The 21,973-nt window shown below is 40.7% G+C and overlaps 1 protein-coding gene across 1 annotated transcript in view; it reads right to left on the reverse strand.

Annotated features, from left to right (window-relative positions):
- Nucleotides 1-21,973, reverse strand: part of furinb (furin (paired basic amino acid cleaving enzyme) b) — a 93,111-nt gene that overhangs the window by 28,185 nt on the left and 42,953 nt on the right. Inside the window, exons 4-6 of the mRNA XM_086028646.1 lie at nt 20,218-20,313; nt 13,811-13,939; nt 13,650-13,726 (exon numbers count right to left, since the gene is read on the reverse strand). Coding sequence (XP_085884772.1) covers nt 13,650-13,726; nt 13,811-13,939; nt 20,218-20,313 — 302 coding nt within the window. The remainder of the gene's footprint in view (nt 1-13,649; nt 13,727-13,810; nt 13,940-20,217; nt 20,314-21,973) is intronic.

Raw genomic sequence — 21,973 nt, forward strand, 5'->3', positions numbered from 1 at the left:
CAAGCCAAACTATCTAGAAGCAATTCTGTTTTATCCAAACCCAAATACTTCCTGAATTATAAACCACTCTATATTCTTTATAATTCAATGATATTACCATATCTGAAGTACTGTTCAGAGATCTGGGGAAATACATACAAGAGCTCTTTACAACCGTTGCGCATTCTTCAAAAATGAGCCATCAGAACAATACACAGTATAACTTTCATGAACATACTAATAAATTATTCATTACAGTCCAAAATTATTAAATTCATTGATTTAATTGATTTCAAAACTGTCCAAATAATCTACAAAGATAGAAATAATGTATTACAGGAAAATATACAGGCATTGTTTACTGAAAGGGAGGGGAGCTATAAGTTAAGGCGATAACAAAATTACAAGGTTCGCTATACACTCACAACAAAAAGAGCTTTTGTTTTAGTATTCATGGAGTTAAACTTTGGAATAAGTTAAGAATAGGTGTGCAGAAAAGCCTAAACATAAGACAATTTAAAAATAAATACAAAGACATCTTCGCAAAGTATAGAAATTTAGGAATGCCTACGTAGCATGCACATGTGTACATTGTACTGTATATTTCTATTTATATAATATTGTTTAAAAAGTGATGTTATGTTGTATTATAGCAAGAAATTTTTAATGATTTGTAATGATTATACAGTTTCTAATATAGCACTGCAAATTCTGAAGGCCATGGGCAGATAACCTTGACATTGCAGCACATTGAGGATAAAGCTGAAAAAAAGAACATCCATGTACACGTACTGAAAGAAATGCAACCCAGAAAAACACTACAAAACGAAGAAAATAGATTGTTTGGAATAAATGTATGCAATCTCATGGAACAACTATTAGAATTCAGGTTGTAAATCATCGATGTCCTGGGAAAAGCCCATATGTTCATTTTTTTCCCATTTTTGTTATTTTTATGTGAATGGTGTTTCTGCGTTACAGACAGCATTAATGTGAAAAATAATGAAAATGGAAAAAAAAATGGACAAATGCGTTTTTCACATGAAAGCGACAAAATCCTCTATTTGTTTTTAAGTCATTAAATGGCCTCGCCCCGGCATACCTCTCTGAGCTCCTCCACTCCTACGCACCATCCCGCAGCCTCAGGTCTGCGGACCAGGCGCTGCTCGAGGTGCCGAGGACTAAGCGGAGCCTCAGAGGGGATCGAGCCTTCTCTGTCGTTGGTCCTTCCCTTTGGAATGACCTCCCATTGGATGTTAGGCAAGCCCACTCTCTACCGTGTTTAAAACCCGTTTGAAGACATTTCTATTCGTTGGCTTTTGATCTGACCTGAGACTGACACATTTTCGGCTGTTTTCCCAGTGTCTATTGTATATAGTGTTTTGTGTTAAATTATCGATTTCACTTGTTGCATTATTGCTATTTTGTTGTCGTATGTAAATTGCTTTCTTACAGCTGTAGCTGTTGTGAAATGCGCTATAGAAATACAACTGCATTGTATTGTATTGTATTGTTTCTGATGATGGTCAACAGAGAAGACCTTTCTGGCCCTGAAAACTCACCACTGACAGACACACACCCATCTAAATCTTTATTGTGACACCCACATCCGCGAATTGAAATATTATCAATGCACATTAATCATTCACTAAATAATTGATTGATGCGCATTGATCATTCACTAAATAATTGATTAATGTGGGTGCTGAGCTTTAGAAGACACATTGTCAATGATGACAAATACACCAACATATCACAAATGTATATTCCTCTATCTGTTAAATACATGCTATCCCAGTTGCAGATTGGCAGGCTGTCAGGTAAGATGCACAACACATAATAATGCCCTTGCATCTGTCGTCTTTATCTAAATGTCTTTTTACACTTTCAGCTATTAAACACAGCTGAACAAATGTCAATCCGAACTCATTTTAAAATACATTCCTCTCGTGTCATACTATGTCTTTTGATCTGATGGAGAAGGGCAAAGAAGTCTTTGGGACGTTCCGTCTTAACAGTATCAAAACCAAACTAATTACAGTCACACTGCTGCTATGGCAGAGTAAAAAACAACAATTTTTTGATCCAAAGTCACTTCACAGGGTCAGCGCACAGCTACGCCTCAAGCTGGACTCCTGATTAAGGTCTGGAACACAGTGATGTATCACCATCTTGTTGCTCCCACTCCTTCACATTTCATATTTCCAACACATACAAGGCCAGACTTACTCAAGGTTTATGCATGCAAAAATGGGTGTAAACAGATGTGGAAGCCAATCGACTAACCAGGCACTCACAGGATTGTGCCTGCAAAATGGCCAATATTGCCACTCAGTTCATTTTGCGCGTCCTGGGAAGAGTACATACACACAGATGAATTCAGCACACGCAATGTCATTCATCAAACCTAAGAGGAAGTTCCATGGCTGGATTTGTGTCTTTAAAGCGGAAGTCAACGCAAACAGATTTTTTTTCAAGAATATGAACATTTTCAGGTGTGCTGTCCCAAGTTTTAAACACAATGTTACACAGGATGGAGAGATACAACCTATTAACACGCACCCAGGGTTAAATCAAAGAAAACATGGCTTTTTTGATATTGCTGGATTCCCTCAAATTATCGGAACAAAAGATTTATTTTTCTTTGACTCTTCCACTAACTTCCAATTCCATTACTTTAAACTTCGTTTTTCGCTTGAGGTGCTCTTCCAAGTGTTCCATGCTGAAAACAATTAGACCTACCTAAAGTGTAAAACCCTCTTTTAAATACGGCTATCACTTTAACACTTGATGTCAATAGTGTACACAATCTGTTAGTGAGTGAACATGTAATATAGTGTCCACTATTTGGTATCTTAATAAATCAAGCCCATAAGGTATCCAACATAAAACAACAATACAAACGGTATTACACAATACAAAAATGCTGCATCCTAATGAATCATTCATCACATTTATTACACTCCAGCCAGTCAATAAACATATATCGTGCGTTAAAGTGACCATTAATGATCTGACAGGGCTCATTATTCATGGACATTCGGATGTCTTCCTTACACAACCTTAATAGCACAACATATAGGAGGGTTTTATACATCACTTGTGCAATTAAATGCTACAATTGCTGTCTAGATATTTTACTGCGAATTGGCTTGTCTTATAATGTATTAATGCAAAGCAGTTTATGGTGACTTGATGGTGACTTGTCCTTCATTAACTATAAACTGTACGTAATCAAGGAACAAATTGGGACTCATTATGTAGGTAGGCATTTCTTTTCAACAGCATAAGCAAAGAGAAAGTTGCGGCTTCAAACATCATATCGGCCCATTAAGCATTAAAGAAATGATTCAACTCTGAGACAGTGATCAATTAATGATTCACATTTATTGACATTTTTTTAAAATTCTAGGACTAATTTAGTTGACACATATACGTTCAATCTAAAACTTTAATCGAAATATAGTCCACTCAAAACCAAGAATTCATTCAAAGAAAACTGGTCAATATGGGAGTTTCACCAACAGTTGATCTCCATTATTATCCTTGACCCTTCCATCCATCCATTATCTGTACCGCTTATCCTCACAAGGGTCGCGGGGCGTGCTGGAGCCTATCCCAGCTGTCTTTGGGCAGTAGGCGGGGGACACCCTGAACTGGTTGCCAGCCACACAGAGACAAACATCCGCACTCACAATCACACCTAGGGGCAATTTAGAGTATCCAATCAACTTACCATGCATGTTTTTGGAATGTGGGAGGAAACCGGAGTACCCGGAGAAAACCCACGCAGGCACGGGGAGAACATGCAAACTCCACACAGGGAGGCCGGAGCCGGGATCGAACCCACGACCTCTGAACTGTGAGGCGGACGTGCTAACCAGTCGACCACCGTGCCGCCCTTATCCTTGACCATGTGTTTTTATTTTTCAATATTTTGGTTGGCTTTGTGAATACCGAAATGCAGTGGTCTCCTATCATTGGTCTGTAGACCAGTACGGTACCGGGCCGCACAGAAAGACACACACACAAAAAAAAACCCAACAAAAACATACATACATACAGTACCTGCATGCATGCATACGTGCATACATACATAGATACATACAATACATACATAAATGTTATAGATAAATAAATAAATAAATTTGGGGGTTTTGGCAGACCCTATACAGTAGCCCCCACAACCCCACACCTTGTCTATTACCTTCCAAAGGGTAATGTACGTAGGGCTGAGTGATTATATGATCGAGACGGGACCATGTGCATGGCGGCTCATTTTGTATTTCCAATGGAAAGACTGGGAGGGGTACGAGTTTGCGGTTTGTGTTGATTTCAAGCTACTTGGACGCCCTGTAGAGGAAAAATAACCTCATTCTAGCAAGGCTCGAGATAAGCGGTTTCGCAACACAGTCAACTGCCGAGACAACCATCAAAAGAAAGCAGAAGAAGGATACCCACCAAGACAGTCCCAAAAATATTCACCTACCGCAGGTAGTCGGAGGTTGAGGGAAGCTCTGTATTATACAGAAGCAGCTAGCTAGCACCAACTTTGCGTGGCTACTAGTGTGCCTAATATTGCAGAGTCGCTCCTAAATCAGTACCCATAATATATCATACTCACAAAGGGATGACAAGAAAGCTAACCTAAAATCGACATTTCTAGCACATTTAACACCACTATATATAGCACATTGGAATATTTTATTGTTAAAAAAAAAAAAGCTCCACAAAATTAGAAAAGTAGTCCTCCAAGACAACCGTGGCAATGATGTCGGATGCGTCATGAAGCTGTGGTTATGGGGATCGAAAATGGGAACATTTATTCTCATCCTGCAGTTACTAGTGCTTGTCATTATTATTGTTATTTTATTATTGGTTGTCTTTTATGTTTTCATAACCTCAATTTTGCTGCATATGCGCCATTAAGAGAAACAATAAAGGCTTTGTATTCTATATATACAGGTACTGTATACTGTAAAATCCTGTGAAACACGCACCTGTGTATAACATGCCCCCCACACCCCAAATCACCCTAAAAACACCGAACGTGTGCAGTGCACAACAGCATTCGTTCCCGCCGGGGCTATATTTATATCTGATTCAAAAATCAGGGCCGGTGGGGCCGGGATGCCCACGTTTTCACTAACAAGTTCATTTTATATATTTTTTGATCAGGAAAATGAAAAAAAGTTGTCATTTTCTATTTTATCAATAAATTTGGGAGAAATTAGGAAATAAATGACTCTATGAATAACGCCCCTTGTTAATGAGCAGAATGGCCGCGCCCCCTACCGTTCTATCCTTGTTCGGCCGGAGTCACGCGAGGGACCATTTACAAACTCTCCATTGGAAATCATTGTATTTTCATTGCTTATAACGTCCAAAAAAGGCAATCAATTGGCACCAAAAATCTCTACTAATGCCCACTTCAACATATCAAAAGGATTAACCTCTCCGTGGCTGATTTATATGAGGACGAGGAAATGTGGAAGTCAGCAGAGTTACATAGGCTGGAACCAGCGCACACTGCTTCTTTGCTTAAAAAAAAAAAAATAAATAAATAAATAATAAAAAAAAAAAAAACACTGCTCCTTTGCTGATCACGGTTAGGACGGGCAAGGCATTAAACACCAGTCAGGATATTTACAGAGACTGAAGTGGAAATGAGACGTGCACATTTATTTGGATGAGGAGTGCCTCAGATTTTCGGCTTACAACGCGTCGTCCAATTTGGAAGGTAATAGCCGAAATGGCACTCGCTGTTTGATGAGGGCTTTTGCCACTCTCAAGCTCTCTAACCCTTCACTCGGGCAGAAGGGGGCTGCAAGCAAAAAGCAGAGACACCGCTTGCAACTGCTTGCGAGGCGACATGAAGACACAGGCTTATCTTCACCTCCACACGCTAGGCGGAACGTAAGGAGCTAATGTTGTTGTGTTAACGCCTTTTTTTTTAACGGCCTGAAGCTAGTTGTTGCTAAACTTCCGCTGTCCCAATCCTGCCTTTAACCGGGGAGGGAAGCGGGGGGCTCCAATCTGCCTGCTACTGCTGCAAGCCGCGTCTCTCTCCCTTCTGAGACACGAGTTTAGCGTCACTAAATGTCCGAAATATAACCAGTCGGGATTCGTGTTCTTGTACGCTTCAGCTTGCGAAAGTGGAGGAGCAATCGCCACGGTATTTTTGATTTTGTGGAGGTGATCATGATGAGATCACGTTTTATGTCAATAAATCCAAACTATTGTGCAGAACACTTTTATACTTTCACAGTTTGAAGTGGACAAGAGAAGTAATGTGCATTTGCATTTTGGTGGCGATCGGTCACCGTTTTAGACAACAGAATATTACCAAGCATGCCTTCCTTGCGTGACGCCGAAACATAACATAAGCCACGCCTCTTTTTGGGGCGTGGAAATTTGTCGTAAACCTAATCACAAAAAAAGACCTTAAATCACTACAGAGTCTTTTGAGGTGGCCATTTTAGTACTAATGTCGTTTTTACATGCAAACCTATTATATAAGTGCTAATGTTAAGGTTACCCAAGTGTCACTTTAACAACTTGAACGGCAGACAGACAAGACATATTTTCTTTCTTTTTTTTTTACATCAAGAGTAAATTTGCGGAAAGTGGCTTGGCATTGTCTTGCTGAAATAAGCAGGGGCATCAAAAATACATTGCCTGGATGGCAGCATTGCTCCAAAACCCTTCTCACCTTTCAGCATTAATGGTGCTTTCACAGTGCAGTAACATCCGCCCATACCATCACAGATGCCAGCTTTTCATGTTTGAGTTAATACCAATCCTGATGGTTCTTTTCCTCGATGGCCCAGAGGATACGACATTCAAGATTTCCAAAACCAATTCGAAATGTGACCTCATCAGACCTGAGCATACTTTTTCACTTAACGTCAGTCTATCTCTGTATCTCCCTTGCCTGAGGGATCGAAGGTCACTTGGTTTTCGGCCATGCCGCTTGCGTGCAGAATATTTCTCCGGAGTCCCTGAATCCTTTGATGATTATGGGTTGTAAATGATGAAATACCTAATTTCCTTGCCATTGTACATTGAAAAATGTTCTTAAACTGTTGGACAATTTGCTCATGCAGTTCAGAAAGAGGTGAACCTCATCCAATAGTTGCGTGTGAAAAAGTGAGCCTTTTGGGTATGCTTGTTTTCTACCCAAAATGTGTCTTTATGTGAAAGAGGTACGCGGTGCAAAAATATTTGGGGTTACAGACCGGCCCTAGAGAACTGCACTAAATCAGCTAGCTACCGTATTTTCCGGACTATAAACCGCAACTTTTTTCCTAGATTTTGAGCCCTGCGACTTATAGTTGGCTAGAATAGTCGGTGCGGCTATTCTGTGGAATTTTGTTCCACCGCTCGGGGCGCTCTAACCGGAATGACAGTACAATTCAATACAATACATTTCCCATTGACTGTGACTGCAGGTGGAGGAGTTCAACAGGCGAGGGCGCCATGCACTAGGTTATTGCATTAGGTGCTGTAATGCTTTGATTTTATGTTTTCCAAGAGGTCTGTGAAGTGCACATGAATGCGATTGGCTGATGTTACGTCTGTTCTGTTGTTTCGATGTGAAATGCTATTGTTGATTTAGCACGTCGTGTGTTAGATTGGCTAACTTTATTAACATAAAACAAGAAAAGTGCATATGTAGAATGTAGTAGAACAATAGATGGTGGAGTCTGGCGGACATTAGCTGACAAACTGGAGCGGCAGTCGGCATTGAAATGAAGATAAGTACAGTTTATTTTCTCTTGGTTCTCTTCTGTTTTAATCAGCAACGTTACTGCAGTGTTAAAAGGCACTGATAGGAAAGAATCTGCTCAGGTACATACATGTACATTTACAGTTCATAATCGTTCTGTAAATGCAGGAAATATAAAAACTTTCAACATACATAGGTGCGGCTTATATAAAGGTGCGACTTATTTAAGGTTTTTCCCCAAATGTTCTAAAAATAGAGTGGGTGCGACTTATATAACGGTGCGGCTTGTAGCCCAGAAAACACGGTAATTGTGTGGTCCCATATTGCAAGTCAGGGATGGGCCATGTGAGAAACTGAAAGGTGGCAACACTGAAGACAAGTTGCTGCTCTTGTTCGCTTCCACGTCGAAATACAAGAAGTGCATACTTTTGTTTTACTATTACTTCGTAAAGGCTACAAGGGCTGGTCAAAGACTGTGGATGGGCTGGATATGGCAAGTTCAAGTTCATTCATGAGGTCAGTGGGTCGTGAAAAAAAAATTGCACCAAACAACCTCTGGTGCTCATTTGAGAACCACACCAAAATTATGTGCATCCGTGTTTCCAGGTCTCTTTCAGAGACACAAAACTATATACATTCATTCTGACAGGACTTATTGGGTAGTGGTTTTCACAAAAGCTAAACAATGTTATGGAATGTAACCAAATTCAACTATTCAGCTATGTTTTCTTTCTAGGACATTATATTCAAACATTGATTTAAATGTTTTGCACTTAGAACCCATTAGTTCCAGTGGGTGAAGCTCCAATTATAGCATTTACTGTATATGCGGAGCATTCAAGTGCTGGTTAAATTTAATGTCAGCACAGCCACATGTACTGCATACCCTTGTTTGTGTTGGGTTTTTACTCTGAGTAGGATAGTGGGTTGGCTGGTAGCTTGGCTTAATCGCTTTTGATTTCAATCTGTTTCTGTGGTGTGTCTATTCAATGGTGCGACCCAATGGTTTGCTGTTTTTTGATCAGTTACAGCTTCAGACAGGTCCGTCCAAAGGATTAGAGTGGAGGTAAGGACACTGTTACACCAACCACAAAGTTGTTTTCTCCAGTATGCTAAACAAAAGATGATTTTATTTTATTTTTTTAAATTCAGGGATTAATTGTTTGAGGTTTGATGAAACCTGCACATATACGGTAAATTCAACGCTATTTCTAATGACGCACAGTTTTTGTTTTTTTTAATCCTGTATTTAAAGATTGCAATAGAAGGAAATCCAGAATGCTGTCTACTCAGGTCCTTAAGGTACTTAAAAATATAATAATGGTCAAGAGCATTCATCCTATGACCAAAAGGCCACAGGTTTGATTCCCTTAGCGGCAGTAATACAAGCTACTGATGGTCGCCTATGATAAAACCATGGCAGATGTTATCCTCTCTGAATCAATCAACTTTATCACTCGGACTAGCACTACAGTAGGAGAGAAAATACATCATTTTGATGGGCCTTGCACTTAAAAATAACTAATGCATGATATTGACAATCATGAATATTAAAACAATGTCATTTTTGTGTAGTATAATGATAAAGAAAAAATCTCTGAACAAGACGTTGTACTACCTTACATACCTTACTTTAACATTCTATTCATAAATCATCCTGTCAAGTGAGAAAGGGAGCAATGACTAACTGCAGCTGTTCAATAGTGCATTGTACAAGTGGAGTTTGTCTGACAGCATAAGCACCACAGCACAAAGAAATCACTATTCTCTCCTGTGCTTAATACGTTTAAAGGGGAGGTCAACGCAAACATATTTTTTTCAAGAGTATGTTCTATGCAAGCCCACTAGTTGAAACAGGGCATTCTGATAAATATTGCATATGTGGAATAAGTGTTAATACACTAGTTTTTAGCCATCTCTGGGGGCGCCCATTTTGTCTTCTGTCGACTGAAAATGACATCACAACTGCTCACAACGACCAATCACGGCTCAGATTCAGAAAACAGGTCAGCTAGGTAGGTAAGGTAGTTTGTTATCGTGGACGAGACTACCGATGATGCGATGATGCGCACCCAGTCAGCTCACGGGATAAATCCACGTGTGCTGTCCTTGGTCGACCTCGCGAAAAATTGACGATCGCGACGATTACAGAGACGGAAAAAAATTGACATCTGACTATGCCTAGTCCGACTATCTTTTTTAGTTTCCCGTTTACCTTTAACACGTACAAAATGGGTGTCAGTCATAGGCGGACCGGTCCGTCACATAGGCGGAATGCCCTGCTATGTGGATTATATTACTAAATATATTTTTCTAATAGGTAACTAGTAACTGTATCGTGATCCATTTACTTATTGGGCCATGAAAAATGGGGTGGTGGCACCATCTGACTTTTCATCTTAGGGCACCCAAAGGGGTAGCAGCAGCCCACGCTGAGAGGAGGGGCATATCAGGTTAAAAGTACTGTATGTAGGCTCACTCAGCTCCAAAAACGTCTTTTCATATCTTTTAGAATCCAAACATTCAGTGCCAAACATGTTTTGATGTCTTATGTTTTTTTTACAGGAGGATGTGGAGGAGGGTCTGATGAGATTATCCCTGTTTGTGACTGAACATAATGGGGTCATGAGGACATAGTGTATTGGCGGCACATGCAGAATGGCTGCCAAATTGGACAATTTAAAGCATATACTCAAACAGTATATGTACAGTATATGTTTAGATTTTGCAGAGTATGATTTGTAGTAGTTAGTAGAAGTGTGTGTTTTTCATAAATGTGACAAATTACAACTGAGATCTTGGATGTATCACATGGATGACAGTCATGTGAGGAGCCACTGAACAATACGAGCTCATGATGGGAGTGCAATCTGGTAAATTGGCATCACTCACGGCGCTTGCGTATGGCTAAATAAAGAATTATTTTGCTATCAAAAGCCATTTCTAAATGTTTTTTTTTATAGCAAAGACTATCAGCATCAACATCAATGTTTTGCTTATGCTTTGTTTCACAAACAGTACATTTTATCCAGTTTTGGGGATAAGCATTAGAATTTTGTATAACTTATTATTGCTCAATTTCAAATTGGATGAGGATGAACTCAGCCCTGCAATCTACTGCTCTAGATTGACTACATGCAGTACAATCAATATCACGCTGACATTACAGAGACGATGGAAAAATGAAACATGGTTATGATTGAGAGCATAGAGGTCGCCAGCTGGGACTAACAAGAACTGGCCTTCAGTGTAGCCTTTCTCCATTGCAATAATGTCTGTCGGAACGACCAACTCGTGAAGCCCAAAGCCTGACATGTTAATTAGAAACAAGGAAAAAACCTTTGTGTCATTGTTTTAATCAAACTGACAGCCTGAAAAACACCCACATACTTACACCCTCTCGCCTTTGAATTATCTCATAAAATCTGATTGCAAGGGAGATGTTGATATTACTCACACATATTTTGTGTTCTTCTAAATCACAGCAGGTTTTGTTGTTGTTTTTTTTTTTACAGATCTTCCAAAACATCACAGCTGCCCATTACAGACAACACCGTACTTTTAATTCAATGCTCAAACACACAGTGAGTGCACATTAACTGACTCGGTAATAGAGTGTTTGTGAAAATATCGTCTGATTTAAAAGAGTGTATGTGCATCTTTTCAAGGTGATTGTTTGGCTCCATAGGGGAGCTGAATCAGAGGCAGTGAGTAATGCCCTCCAGTGGCGCTTTGTACTGTCAGTGGGACAGTATGAAATGAATGCCCTTTTACAGCGGCATGTACCATGCCTTAAAGACAAAAGCTGCAATGAGAAGTTATCTTTTTATCACGTCTGCAATTGCATAAAGATTGAAATACCTTGACATGACCCAAATGACATGAAATGATTAACAACAACAAAGAAAGCTAAAGTCTTTCAAGGAAAGAGACAGATTTCGAGCAATTCTTGCTTTGCAGATGTGAAAAGGCATGTCGCATCTCATTTACTCCAGGGGGTTTAGACTACGGCACACTCGTCATCATGGGTGGGCCATAGAGGTCCTCGCTCCCCCACTCGAGGCACGGCTCTTGAAAAACTAACAAACATTTTAAAATAAACATTTTTAAGTTATTTTATAATAGTAGCTATTTCTGTGTTAAGAAGTGTTGAGTTCTTCATCACAAAGACATTTAAAACATGAAAAAGAACTATTGTGTGATTTTGCTTGATTGATGACAATCTAATCTGTGACAGTCTAACAATGCCGCCAAATACATTATATTACCACTAGTACCCGCTAACCTCCCTGACTCACATATGAATCTAAGTGATGTCCCAATCCTAATGCATCCATCCATCCATTATCTATACCGCTTCTCCTCACAAGGGTCGCGGGCGTGCTGGAGCCTATCCCAGCTGTCTTCAGGCAGTAGGCAGGGGACACCCTGAATGGGTTGCCAGCCAATCGCAGGGCACACAGAGACAAACAAACATCCGCACTCACAATCACACCTAGGGGCAATTTAGAGTGTCCAATTAGCCTACCAAGTGCCTACCAAGCATGTTTTTGGAATGTGGGAGGAAACCGGAGTACCCCGGAGAAAACCCACGCAGGCACGGGGAGAACATGCAAACTCCACACAGGGAGGCCGGGGCCAAGATCGAACCCACGACCTCTGAACTGTGAGGCGGACGTGCTAACCAGTCGACCACCGTGCCCATTCCTAATCCATAGGGTTCAATATGACATTGGTCCACCCTTTGCAGCTATCAACTCTTATGGGAAGGCTGTCCACAAGGTACAGGAGTGTCTCCATGGGAATTTTTGATACTTCTTCCAGAAACGCATTTGTGAGGTCACACACGGATGATAAGCAAGAAGGCCTGGCTCTTAGTCTCCGCTCTAATATACCCCAACAACAATGAACAATAGATTTTGGAAAATTCCATGAACATGCTGAATCATTCATTATAGCCAAGACATTTTGGACAATTCTACACTTCCCACTAAAAAAAAAAAAACAACATAAAAACCTACAAGGCGCTATTACTTACTGATTAGATGGTCAAGGGCGCGCGGCAGAACTTCCGCCTCCCAGCTCAAAGGCTTTCCTCTAACAAGACACGTGACGAGGCTAAAAACAGATTCACTTTTGGGCTCACATATTATGGCAGCACAGAATGACCCGAGTGAACAAGTTTGTGTTTGCTGTAATGTCTTATTTTGCAGTTCCGATCAATGACGTCATTGATCGATCACGCAAATTATACCATTACAGTTAAACGATTTCCCATTAAATGTAAAATATCGGCCGATCTCGATCTAGTCGATGAGATCGGTGTAAAATCGAATCGAGACATGGATGACAGAGTCTAGTGTGTATGAACTTGATTGGTGTGCACAGACTCTTGACCTCAACCCGATAGAACACCTTTGGAATTAATTAGAGTGGAGACTGAGAGCTTGGCCTTCTCGTCCAACATCAGTGTGTGACCTCACACTAGGACCAAGGCAGAGCAGCATTACATTACACGAAAGAGTGAGATTGAGATTTAGGTTTTACTCCTTGCTAGAGCTTCATGCTCAATAATGAAGCACGGCAAACATTTCTGAATGCAATAATCAAAGGCTTGAGGGGCAACATGCATGAATTACTTATGGCAGGTGAAAAGTGAGTAACACATTCATTGCCAAAATGGCTGTGAGGCTGGCAGTGCTGGGCCTTGATGTTACAGAAGCTTGGAATTGTATGGAAGTGAAGAAAATGTATATTTTCTAGACTTGGAGTGTAGGCCAAACAAGACTTTCCAACTTCACTGTAATCAGTCAAATTCCCAGATGCACATTATCTGGCTAAATTGTGGGATTTCTAATCATTTTTGTATGCACTTTCTCCTCATTTAGAGGCAGTTAAAACTAATTTCTTGCCAAATTGATGAATTCACTGCATACCTTACCTGTTCTCATTACGTTGAGTGTATCTTGGTTGGGGGTCAGCATCTCCATCATTGACATCATAGCTAGCCTCGGGGTCCTACGAGACCAGGAACCAAGGTTATAACACTCAGGATGTTTTGGGGGTTTCTTAATAATGCAAGGTATTAATCTTTCCACTAACGTAATTGTTGATGAGATCCGGGTGGTCTTTTTCAATGCCGTCATCCAGGATAGTCACCACAACACCTTTTCCAGTGTAGCCCTGAGCCCAAGCTACTTTGGTATTTAAGTCTTGATGAGTCAGAGTAGACTTGAGAAGACATAGAAGACAAGACAAGACGACAAGTTTCAACATTATGTTAGAATTCAACAGAAATCTTTTAGGCTAGATTTACACCACTGGTCAGCCAAAATCCAATTTAGTGCCAACACCAGATTTTTGACAGGCTATTTACATGTATTCCCATGTGACCTATTGGGGTGGGACAAATAATCATTTTTTACAGTAGTGTGAAAAAGTGTTTGCACCCTTCCTGAGTTCTTGTTTGTTTTTTCCCCTCATGTTGGTCACACTTAATGTTCCCCATCATCAAACTGTTTTAAATATTAGTCAAAGACAACACCGGTAAACACATAATGCAGTTTTTAAATCAATGTTTTCATTATTATTATTACTATTAAAAAAAAAGTCCAAACCTACATGGGCCTCTGTGAAAAGGGGACTCATAACCCTAATAACTGGTTGGGCCACCCGCAGAAGCAAGAACCCAAATTTAGCATTTTCTATAACTGGCAATGAGTCTTTCACATCTCTGTGGAGAGATTTGGGCCCACTCTTCCTTGCAGAATTTCTTTAATTCAGTGACTCTTCAGGCTTTTTCTCTGTCATGATGTCATTTTTTCCCAGTGTCTTCCTCAATGTTGAGCCATGAACACTGACCTTAACTGAGGCGAGGGAGACCAACAGTTCTTTAGACATTGTCCCGGGTTCCGTTATGACCTCGTGGATTAGTTGTTGCTGTGCTCTTGGGGTAATTTCTGTAGGCTGGCTACTCCTGGGAAGGTTCACCACCTTTCCACGCAAGACTTCGTCTTCAATTAATTTCTCATCTGATCTTGAATTTCTTTGGTTCATGGCACTTAGTTACAGTTTTTTTTTAGATCTTTTGGCTGAATTTTGTCAGATAGGTTTTATTTAGGTGATTTCTTGATTGAGCAGGTCTGGAGGTAATCGGGGTTGGGTGTGAACAATGTGATTAGCCACAGTAAATTCATGATTTCACAAGGGGGTAAGTACTTTTTCCACACATGGTCAGATAGCTTTCAATTGTTTGTTCCCTTTAATAAGTCAAATCACCATTTAAAAACTGCATTTTGTTTACTTAGGTTATCGTTTTCTACATTTGTTTGATGATTTTAAACAAAGTGGGGAAACTATGCTAAGAAATTAAGAATTTTAGAAAGAAGCAAGTACTTAGCGATGACACTGTAGATGCATCACAACACAAGCATCAATGGTTATGACTCAATTAATATGTTGTAAAACAAAATGGACAAAATGAAACTTGCCCGCTAGTCAATGTGGTACACAAAGACGACTGCAGAGTCAGCAAGCAAGTTATGTGCAAATTGTAATAATTTGGGAACATGACATACATGAGAAATCGCTGTCAACATTTCCAAATGAAAAGTGGAGACTGTTTGAATTTCTCCCGGACAGCAAATCGTTGTGTAGGTTACAATGCTTAACAACGACAACAAAACTCTCATAACTAATAGAGATTATACAGCATCATGAAGTACAGTACTTTAATGCAGACACCTCCAGGAATTAAAAATTCACTGACTCACTGGACCTCTCACTGTTTCAGCTAAAACAATGTTTCTGTTCATTAAACCATACAAAATTATAAAATGTTGTTATCCTTTCGGCTTTTCCCCTCGGAGGTCGCCACAGCGAATCAAGTGCACGCTCGAGTCGCATAATTGATTTGGCAAAGCATTTTACGCCGGATGCCCTTCCTGACGCAACCCTATTAGCAGGGCACACACACAGACACCATCACCGAGCGGGAATCGATCCCGCGCTGCCCGCACACAACTTGGGCGTGTGTACCACTACACTATCAGTGACCCTATACAAAATGATAAAATAGAGGGGAAAAATACAGGGCAATGAAGTTAGGGTGAGTACGTGATAGTGAAAGATCTGTTTTGAGTTTGGATTTCAATGTAATGAGAGAGTCTGAGTTTCAGAGGTCAGGTGGCCAAGAGTTCTGGAGAGCAGAGTGGATGAAAGCTGTGCTCTGTATGGTACTGAGACAAGTAAAGGTTGCAGTCTGATGGATGTAGGAGGAGGACCCATGGGTGAGGGCTGGAGTAGCGATGTGGAGGAGGTCAAACAAATATAGAGGGGCGATGTTGTGAACTTGTGAATGGCCTTAAAGGTGTAAAGCAGGAGATTGAAGTGGATCCTCTGTTTGACTAGGAGCCAGTGAAGTTCCTGGAGGATGGGGGTAATGTGATGGGAAGAGGCGGTTTGGGTAATCAGACATGCAGCCTGGTCCTGGACCATTTGGAGCTCATGTAGGGAATTGTGAGGGAGGCCAAAGAGGAGAGAGTTGCGATAGTCAATACGGGAGGAAAGAATGGGATTGGGCTTTAACCTTTGAACTCTCTGAACCTGAAGCGAAGATCAAACTAAGGAGTGACCCACTGGGATGCCAATTATGAGAATTTTGGTTTTGCCACCGTTTAATTTCATTACATTAGATGTGAACCACAAGTTAATGTCTGATAAGCAGGAAGTAAGGGAAGAGGGTGGAATTGAGATGTTGAGTTTAGAGGAGAGGTGGAGCTGGGTGTCATCAGTGAAGCAATGGTTGAGAATGTTACATTTAAAATAGCAGGAGTTAGATGAAGCAGGTGACCCATGACGGAGTCCTGGGGAACAACTGAAGTCTCTATGGAGAGGAAATATAAGAATGACTTCTTGGATGAACTGAGTGTGGTCTTTGAAGTAGGAATGGAACCAGTCTGGACGATGTGAGTGACGCCAATGAAGGAAAGTCTATTGAGGAGGATTGGTGTGTAAGATGGTGCCAAAGGCCGCACTCAGGTCAAGGGTCAAGGAGGATGAGGATGGAGAGTGAACCGGAGTCAACTGTGACAAGGAGATCACTGGGGATTTTCATGAGAGTGGTTTCAGTACAGTGGTACCTCTACTTACGAACGTCTCTTCATACGAAATGTTCAAGTTATGAAACGCTTCAACAGGAAAATATTGCCTCTAGTTACGAAAGAAATTTCAGTATACGAAAGGTAAAAGTATGGGCTGATACTCGCAGTATGGGCTGCTACGAGCAGCTCCAGAGTTTCCTGAACGCAACATACTCATAGCTGCTCTGCCATTGGCTAGCCTAGCATCTTCCTGGCATCCCATTGGCTAAGAGGGACCTCTACCGTATGTGTCTATGTGGGTAAATAGACAGGTAGATAGATAGATATGTGATAGATATGTCTATGCAGCGTCCTCGTCATTCGCCCCTTGGGCCATGAGGTGTTCCGATAGTTTTACGTGAATTAGAAACGAGGAAAAGAAAGGAAAGAAGGGAGAAAATCGTTTTTTTTGGTCCATGCAATCAAAGCAAGAAATAATAGAAAAGTACCAAAGGGGATGCGTTTGGTTGATCTCGCCAAAGAATATGACTGTAATGTATCGACAGTTGCCACGTTATTAAATCAGTTCTTTACAAAACGCCAGGCAAAAACCACTTCTGAGAGAGAACATGAACCAAAGAGGGCAAAAAGCAATGAGGACAGCAATTCAAAGGTAAACGACCATCATTTTTATTCCTTACTTTATTCTTAGTTTTTTTACATTATGCACACCTCTCATTTATTGTGCAATAATCTAATTGTAACATGTATAAATGTAATAAAACATTTATTTCTGAATATTGGGGGGCTTGGAACGGATTAGGGCATTTACATGGAAAACGCGTCCCTACTTACAAAATGTTCGGCTTAAAGCGGAAGTCAACCCAGACATATTTTTTTCAAGAATATGTTCCCAGCAGGCCCACTAGATGAAACACGGCATTCGGATTAATTTTGCGTTTGTGGAATATAAATTAAGCAGCAAAATGCACTCGTTTTTAGCCATCTCTCGGGGCGGCCATTTTGTCTTCTGTCGACTGGAAATGACATCACAACTGCTCACAACGACCAATCACGACTGAGCTATTTTCTGAGTCTGAGCCGTGATTGGTCGTTGTGAGCAGTTGTGATGTCATTTTCAGTCGACAGAAGACAAAATGGCCGCCCCCAGAGATGGCTAAAACGAGGGGATAACACTCATTCCACAAATGCAATATTTATCAGAATGCCCTGTTTCAACTAGTGGGCTTGCATAGAACATTCATTCATTCATTCATTATCCATACCGCTTATCCTCACAAGGGTCGCGGGCGTGCTGGAGCCTATCCCAGCTGTCTTTGGGCAGTAGGCAGGGGACACCCTGAATTGGTTGCCAGCCAATCGCAGGGCACACAGAGACAAACATCCACACTCACAATCACACCTAGGGGCAATTTAGAGAGTCCAATCAACTTACCATGCATGTTTTTGGAATGTGGGAGGAAACCGGAGTTCCCGGAGGAAACCCACGCAGGCACGGGGAGAACATGCAAACTCCACACAGGGTGGCCGGAGCCGGGATCGAACCCACGACCTCTGAACTGTGAGGCGGACGTGCTAACCAGTCGACCACCGTGCCGCCTGCATAGAACATATTCTTGAAAAAAAAATGTTTGCGTTGACTTTCACTTCAAGAAATTTCTTCCAGAACCAATTAATTTCGTAAGTGGAGGTACCACTGTACTGTGGAGGGGACAAAAAAACAGACTGGAAACACTCATAGAGGCTAGCATGTGATAAGGAGTGGAGGTGAGTGGCAACTATTTTTTCAAGAATTTTGGAGATGAAAGGTAGATTGGAAATGGGGCGAAGGTGATTGTATTTCTTGGGGTCTGAAACTGTTTTTTTTTCAGGATAGGGGTAAAAGATGTGCTTTTGAAACATAATGGGACGAAACCGGTGTTGAGAGAAGAGTAAATAATGGCTGAACTGAGGGGAATGAGTTAGGAGAAATTCGATTTGACCAAGGCTGTGGGGAGGGGATCAAGACGACAAGTGGGGGACTTTGATCTATGATTAAGATCGAAGAGTACGAAGGAATCAATGAGTACAAAAGTGGAGAAAGACCGACAAGGGGGAAGCGGCTCAGGTTTGGTGAGAGGCAATGCATTTGAGTGCAGGTGTTGGTAAATATTTGGGATTTGCTGATTGAAAAACAGAATTTAATGAGTTATAGGTGTCCATGTACATGTGTGGAGGTAGAGAGTTGGGTGGCTGGAGAATTTTGTGGAGGAGTGATTAGAGTGTTTTTGTGTTACCAGCATTTGATGAGATCAGGCCAGAGAAATATGTGCACCCATCTACACTATACACTGTTTATCCTCATTAGGATCTCAAGCAGCTGAAACGATGCCAAATGACTTTTTTGGGGTAACACATTTTTTAAAAAAATATATAAAAGGTGTAATTTCAAAAGCTGATGGTAAATGAAGAACAAGAACAAAAACGCAGAAGGCTTCCAAATAGCCTAGCTTTTGTTGAAAACTATTTCATGTCCATTCATCCATCCATGATCTGAACTGCTTATCCTCACAAGTGTCACGCTGGAGCCTATCCCAGCTGTCTTCGGCAGAAGGCGCGGTACACCGCGGTATTGGTTGACTATTTAATGTCATCCTCTGTAATCCTGCTTTTAAATGCTACAGAAAGCTATGACATTGGGTTCATTTTATAATGTACATCTTTGGGCATGATTATTGATGTATATTGTGCGATAATAAGTTCACTTTGCTAGTTTGGAAAAAAAAATATTTTTGTTAACTATTGTTAAAAGGAACTCCGACTGACAGGCTTGCGCAATATGAATTGTTTGATTGTTCGTAACATAACTACCAGGAATTTTCGGAAAATTATTTCCAGTTTAATACATTTTGTAGAAACTTTATTTGCATGGACGCCGACATGTCTTCGCTTGCGCAATGCATTCTGGGATGACGACGTGGTATGGTTGCTGCCTTCTGCCGAGCAAAGCAAAACAATTAAAATATCACATTGCGCGGCAATTGGATGTGATTTTCAATCAAAGTGGAATCAAAATAAAAAGCCTCCAAAGCTTTCCTAAAGCGAGAAATTAAAGAAACAGTGGGAGGATGCGGTTGGAAGAGTCCGCCTGCTCAAAGACCCTCGGCTGTGCTCTCGTCTGAGAGAGCTCACTGGTGCATCTGGCGATAAATGACAGTTCAAACCAAATGCGGTGGTCAACCATATTTCCTCACAAGGAGCCTAAACACCTAAACGAGTGAAAACAGTGGTAAAAGTGTGGTAAGGGTAAAAGTGTTATAGCATTCAACTAGTCATAACTGAGATCCTGATTAGAGAGTGGAAGCCGTATGTGTAGATTCATTATGTGTAGAATTCATAAATCTTAGAGATTATGAGATTATTACACACCAGGTACCACTGCTTGGGAAAATCAGGGTCTGCTGGTTCCTCAAAGACATCCCTCCTCTTCCTCCTTTTCACCACTTGCTGCTCTGCCCATAGAACCTCAGGAGTGCAAAAACACACAAGCACAGACACTCATCATTTTGACAATATTGAAGTCTAATGTCAGAAGTTATTGCAATAGCTATCAAATTTGAGCTGTGGACATACACAGCCTCAGCTGTGTGCAAAGGGCCTAACTTAAAAATAGCGGGAGCTAAATTGCATGTTAACTCTGACAGATTGCACACACTGTCGGTGGGCATGTTGCGCATGACGTGACTTTATAAGATTGCGATTTACTAGGATCTAACTATCCATCCATCCATTATCTGTACCGCTTATCCTCACAAGGGTCGCGGGGCGTGCTGGAGCCTAGGATCTAACTAGCAGGTGTTCAATTTTGTCTTCCCTCAGTCTGTGGTTGCACTGCTGACAGGTGTAAAAAGGGTTGCAATACCAAATTGGATATGAGAGACAAGAGATAAGAATAAGAGTTGAAATCTTTCATGCAAACTACATCTGTAAAACTTTGTTTGCGTTTTATTCCCTCCTGTCATTGTAAATTTAAGTGTAGTGTAGTGTGTGTGCGTGGGTGTGTGTGTGTGTATATATATATATACATATATATATAGGATAAGCGGTATGGATAATGAATGAATATATATATATAAATGAATATATAAATTCAGACAAGCTGCAAGTTGTCCTGGGATGATTGAACCGTTTGTATAAAGCCTTGACCAAGGCTTTATTAGAGAATTGTATTGGAACTGGCGGGGAGGACAGCAGCCTGGCTCATTGTTCTTGTGATGGTTTTGCATACAATCAATCCTGACGGTTTATTTCCCATATTTAAAAGAGGGTTTTGCGTCTTAGGTACAGTTCCTCTGATGGTGTTCAAATTTGGGAGAGCCCTGCAAGATGCAAAATTAAGATAGAAAGGTTGGAATGGAAAATGTCACTGAAAGAGGCAAAAGGCATATTACTGAGTCCCAGAAAATAAATCAATTACGGTGCTAATTTTGTGGATGCCAGCAACTGCATAAAAGCTAAGGTTTGTTTGAATTAACTCACCATGAGTGCAAGAGAATTGGATCCACAAGTATGTGTAAATGTTCTTTCAATGCCAGTTGTTACATTTTGAAAGGGAAACCGATTTTTCTTCACAAGATTCCTCTCTATTGAAATTCTTTGTGTCACTGTAATAATACGAACCTTTGCTTTCTTGTTTCATGGCAACTTTGTCCTACACAATGACCTGTCTAAATGGAAATATAATCAATACAGATTCCAGTGGTGATACGCCTCAAAGAAACTTGTCTTAGAAAATGAGGACATCGACCTTGTTTCAGCAACACATTCATATTTAATTTCCTTATTTACATATAACTGACCTCTTGCACAAGTGAGTACAGGGCACATTACAAAGTTGTCTTGACAAAACTACATGCAAACAAAAGGGCACATGCTCTGTCTTCTAATACGTTTGTAAACTGGAATTTCATTTAAAGTGGAAGTCAACCCAAACACTTTTTTTTTCAAGAATATGTTCCCAGCAGCTCCCACTAGATGAAACACGGCATTCTGATTAATTTTGCGTTTGTGGAATATACGTTAAGCAACAAAATGCACTCGTTTTTAGCCATTTCTGGGGGTGGCCAGTTTGGTTTCTGTCGACTGAAAATGACATCACAACTGCTCACAACGACCAATCACGGCT

This window comes from Filicampus tigris, chromosome 4, assembly GCF_054856515.1.
Source record: "Filicampus tigris isolate MCC_2025a chromosome 4, RoL_Ftig_1.0, whole genome shotgun sequence".
Lineage (NCBI taxonomy): Eukaryota > Metazoa > Chordata > Actinopteri > Syngnathiformes > Syngnathidae > Filicampus > Filicampus tigris.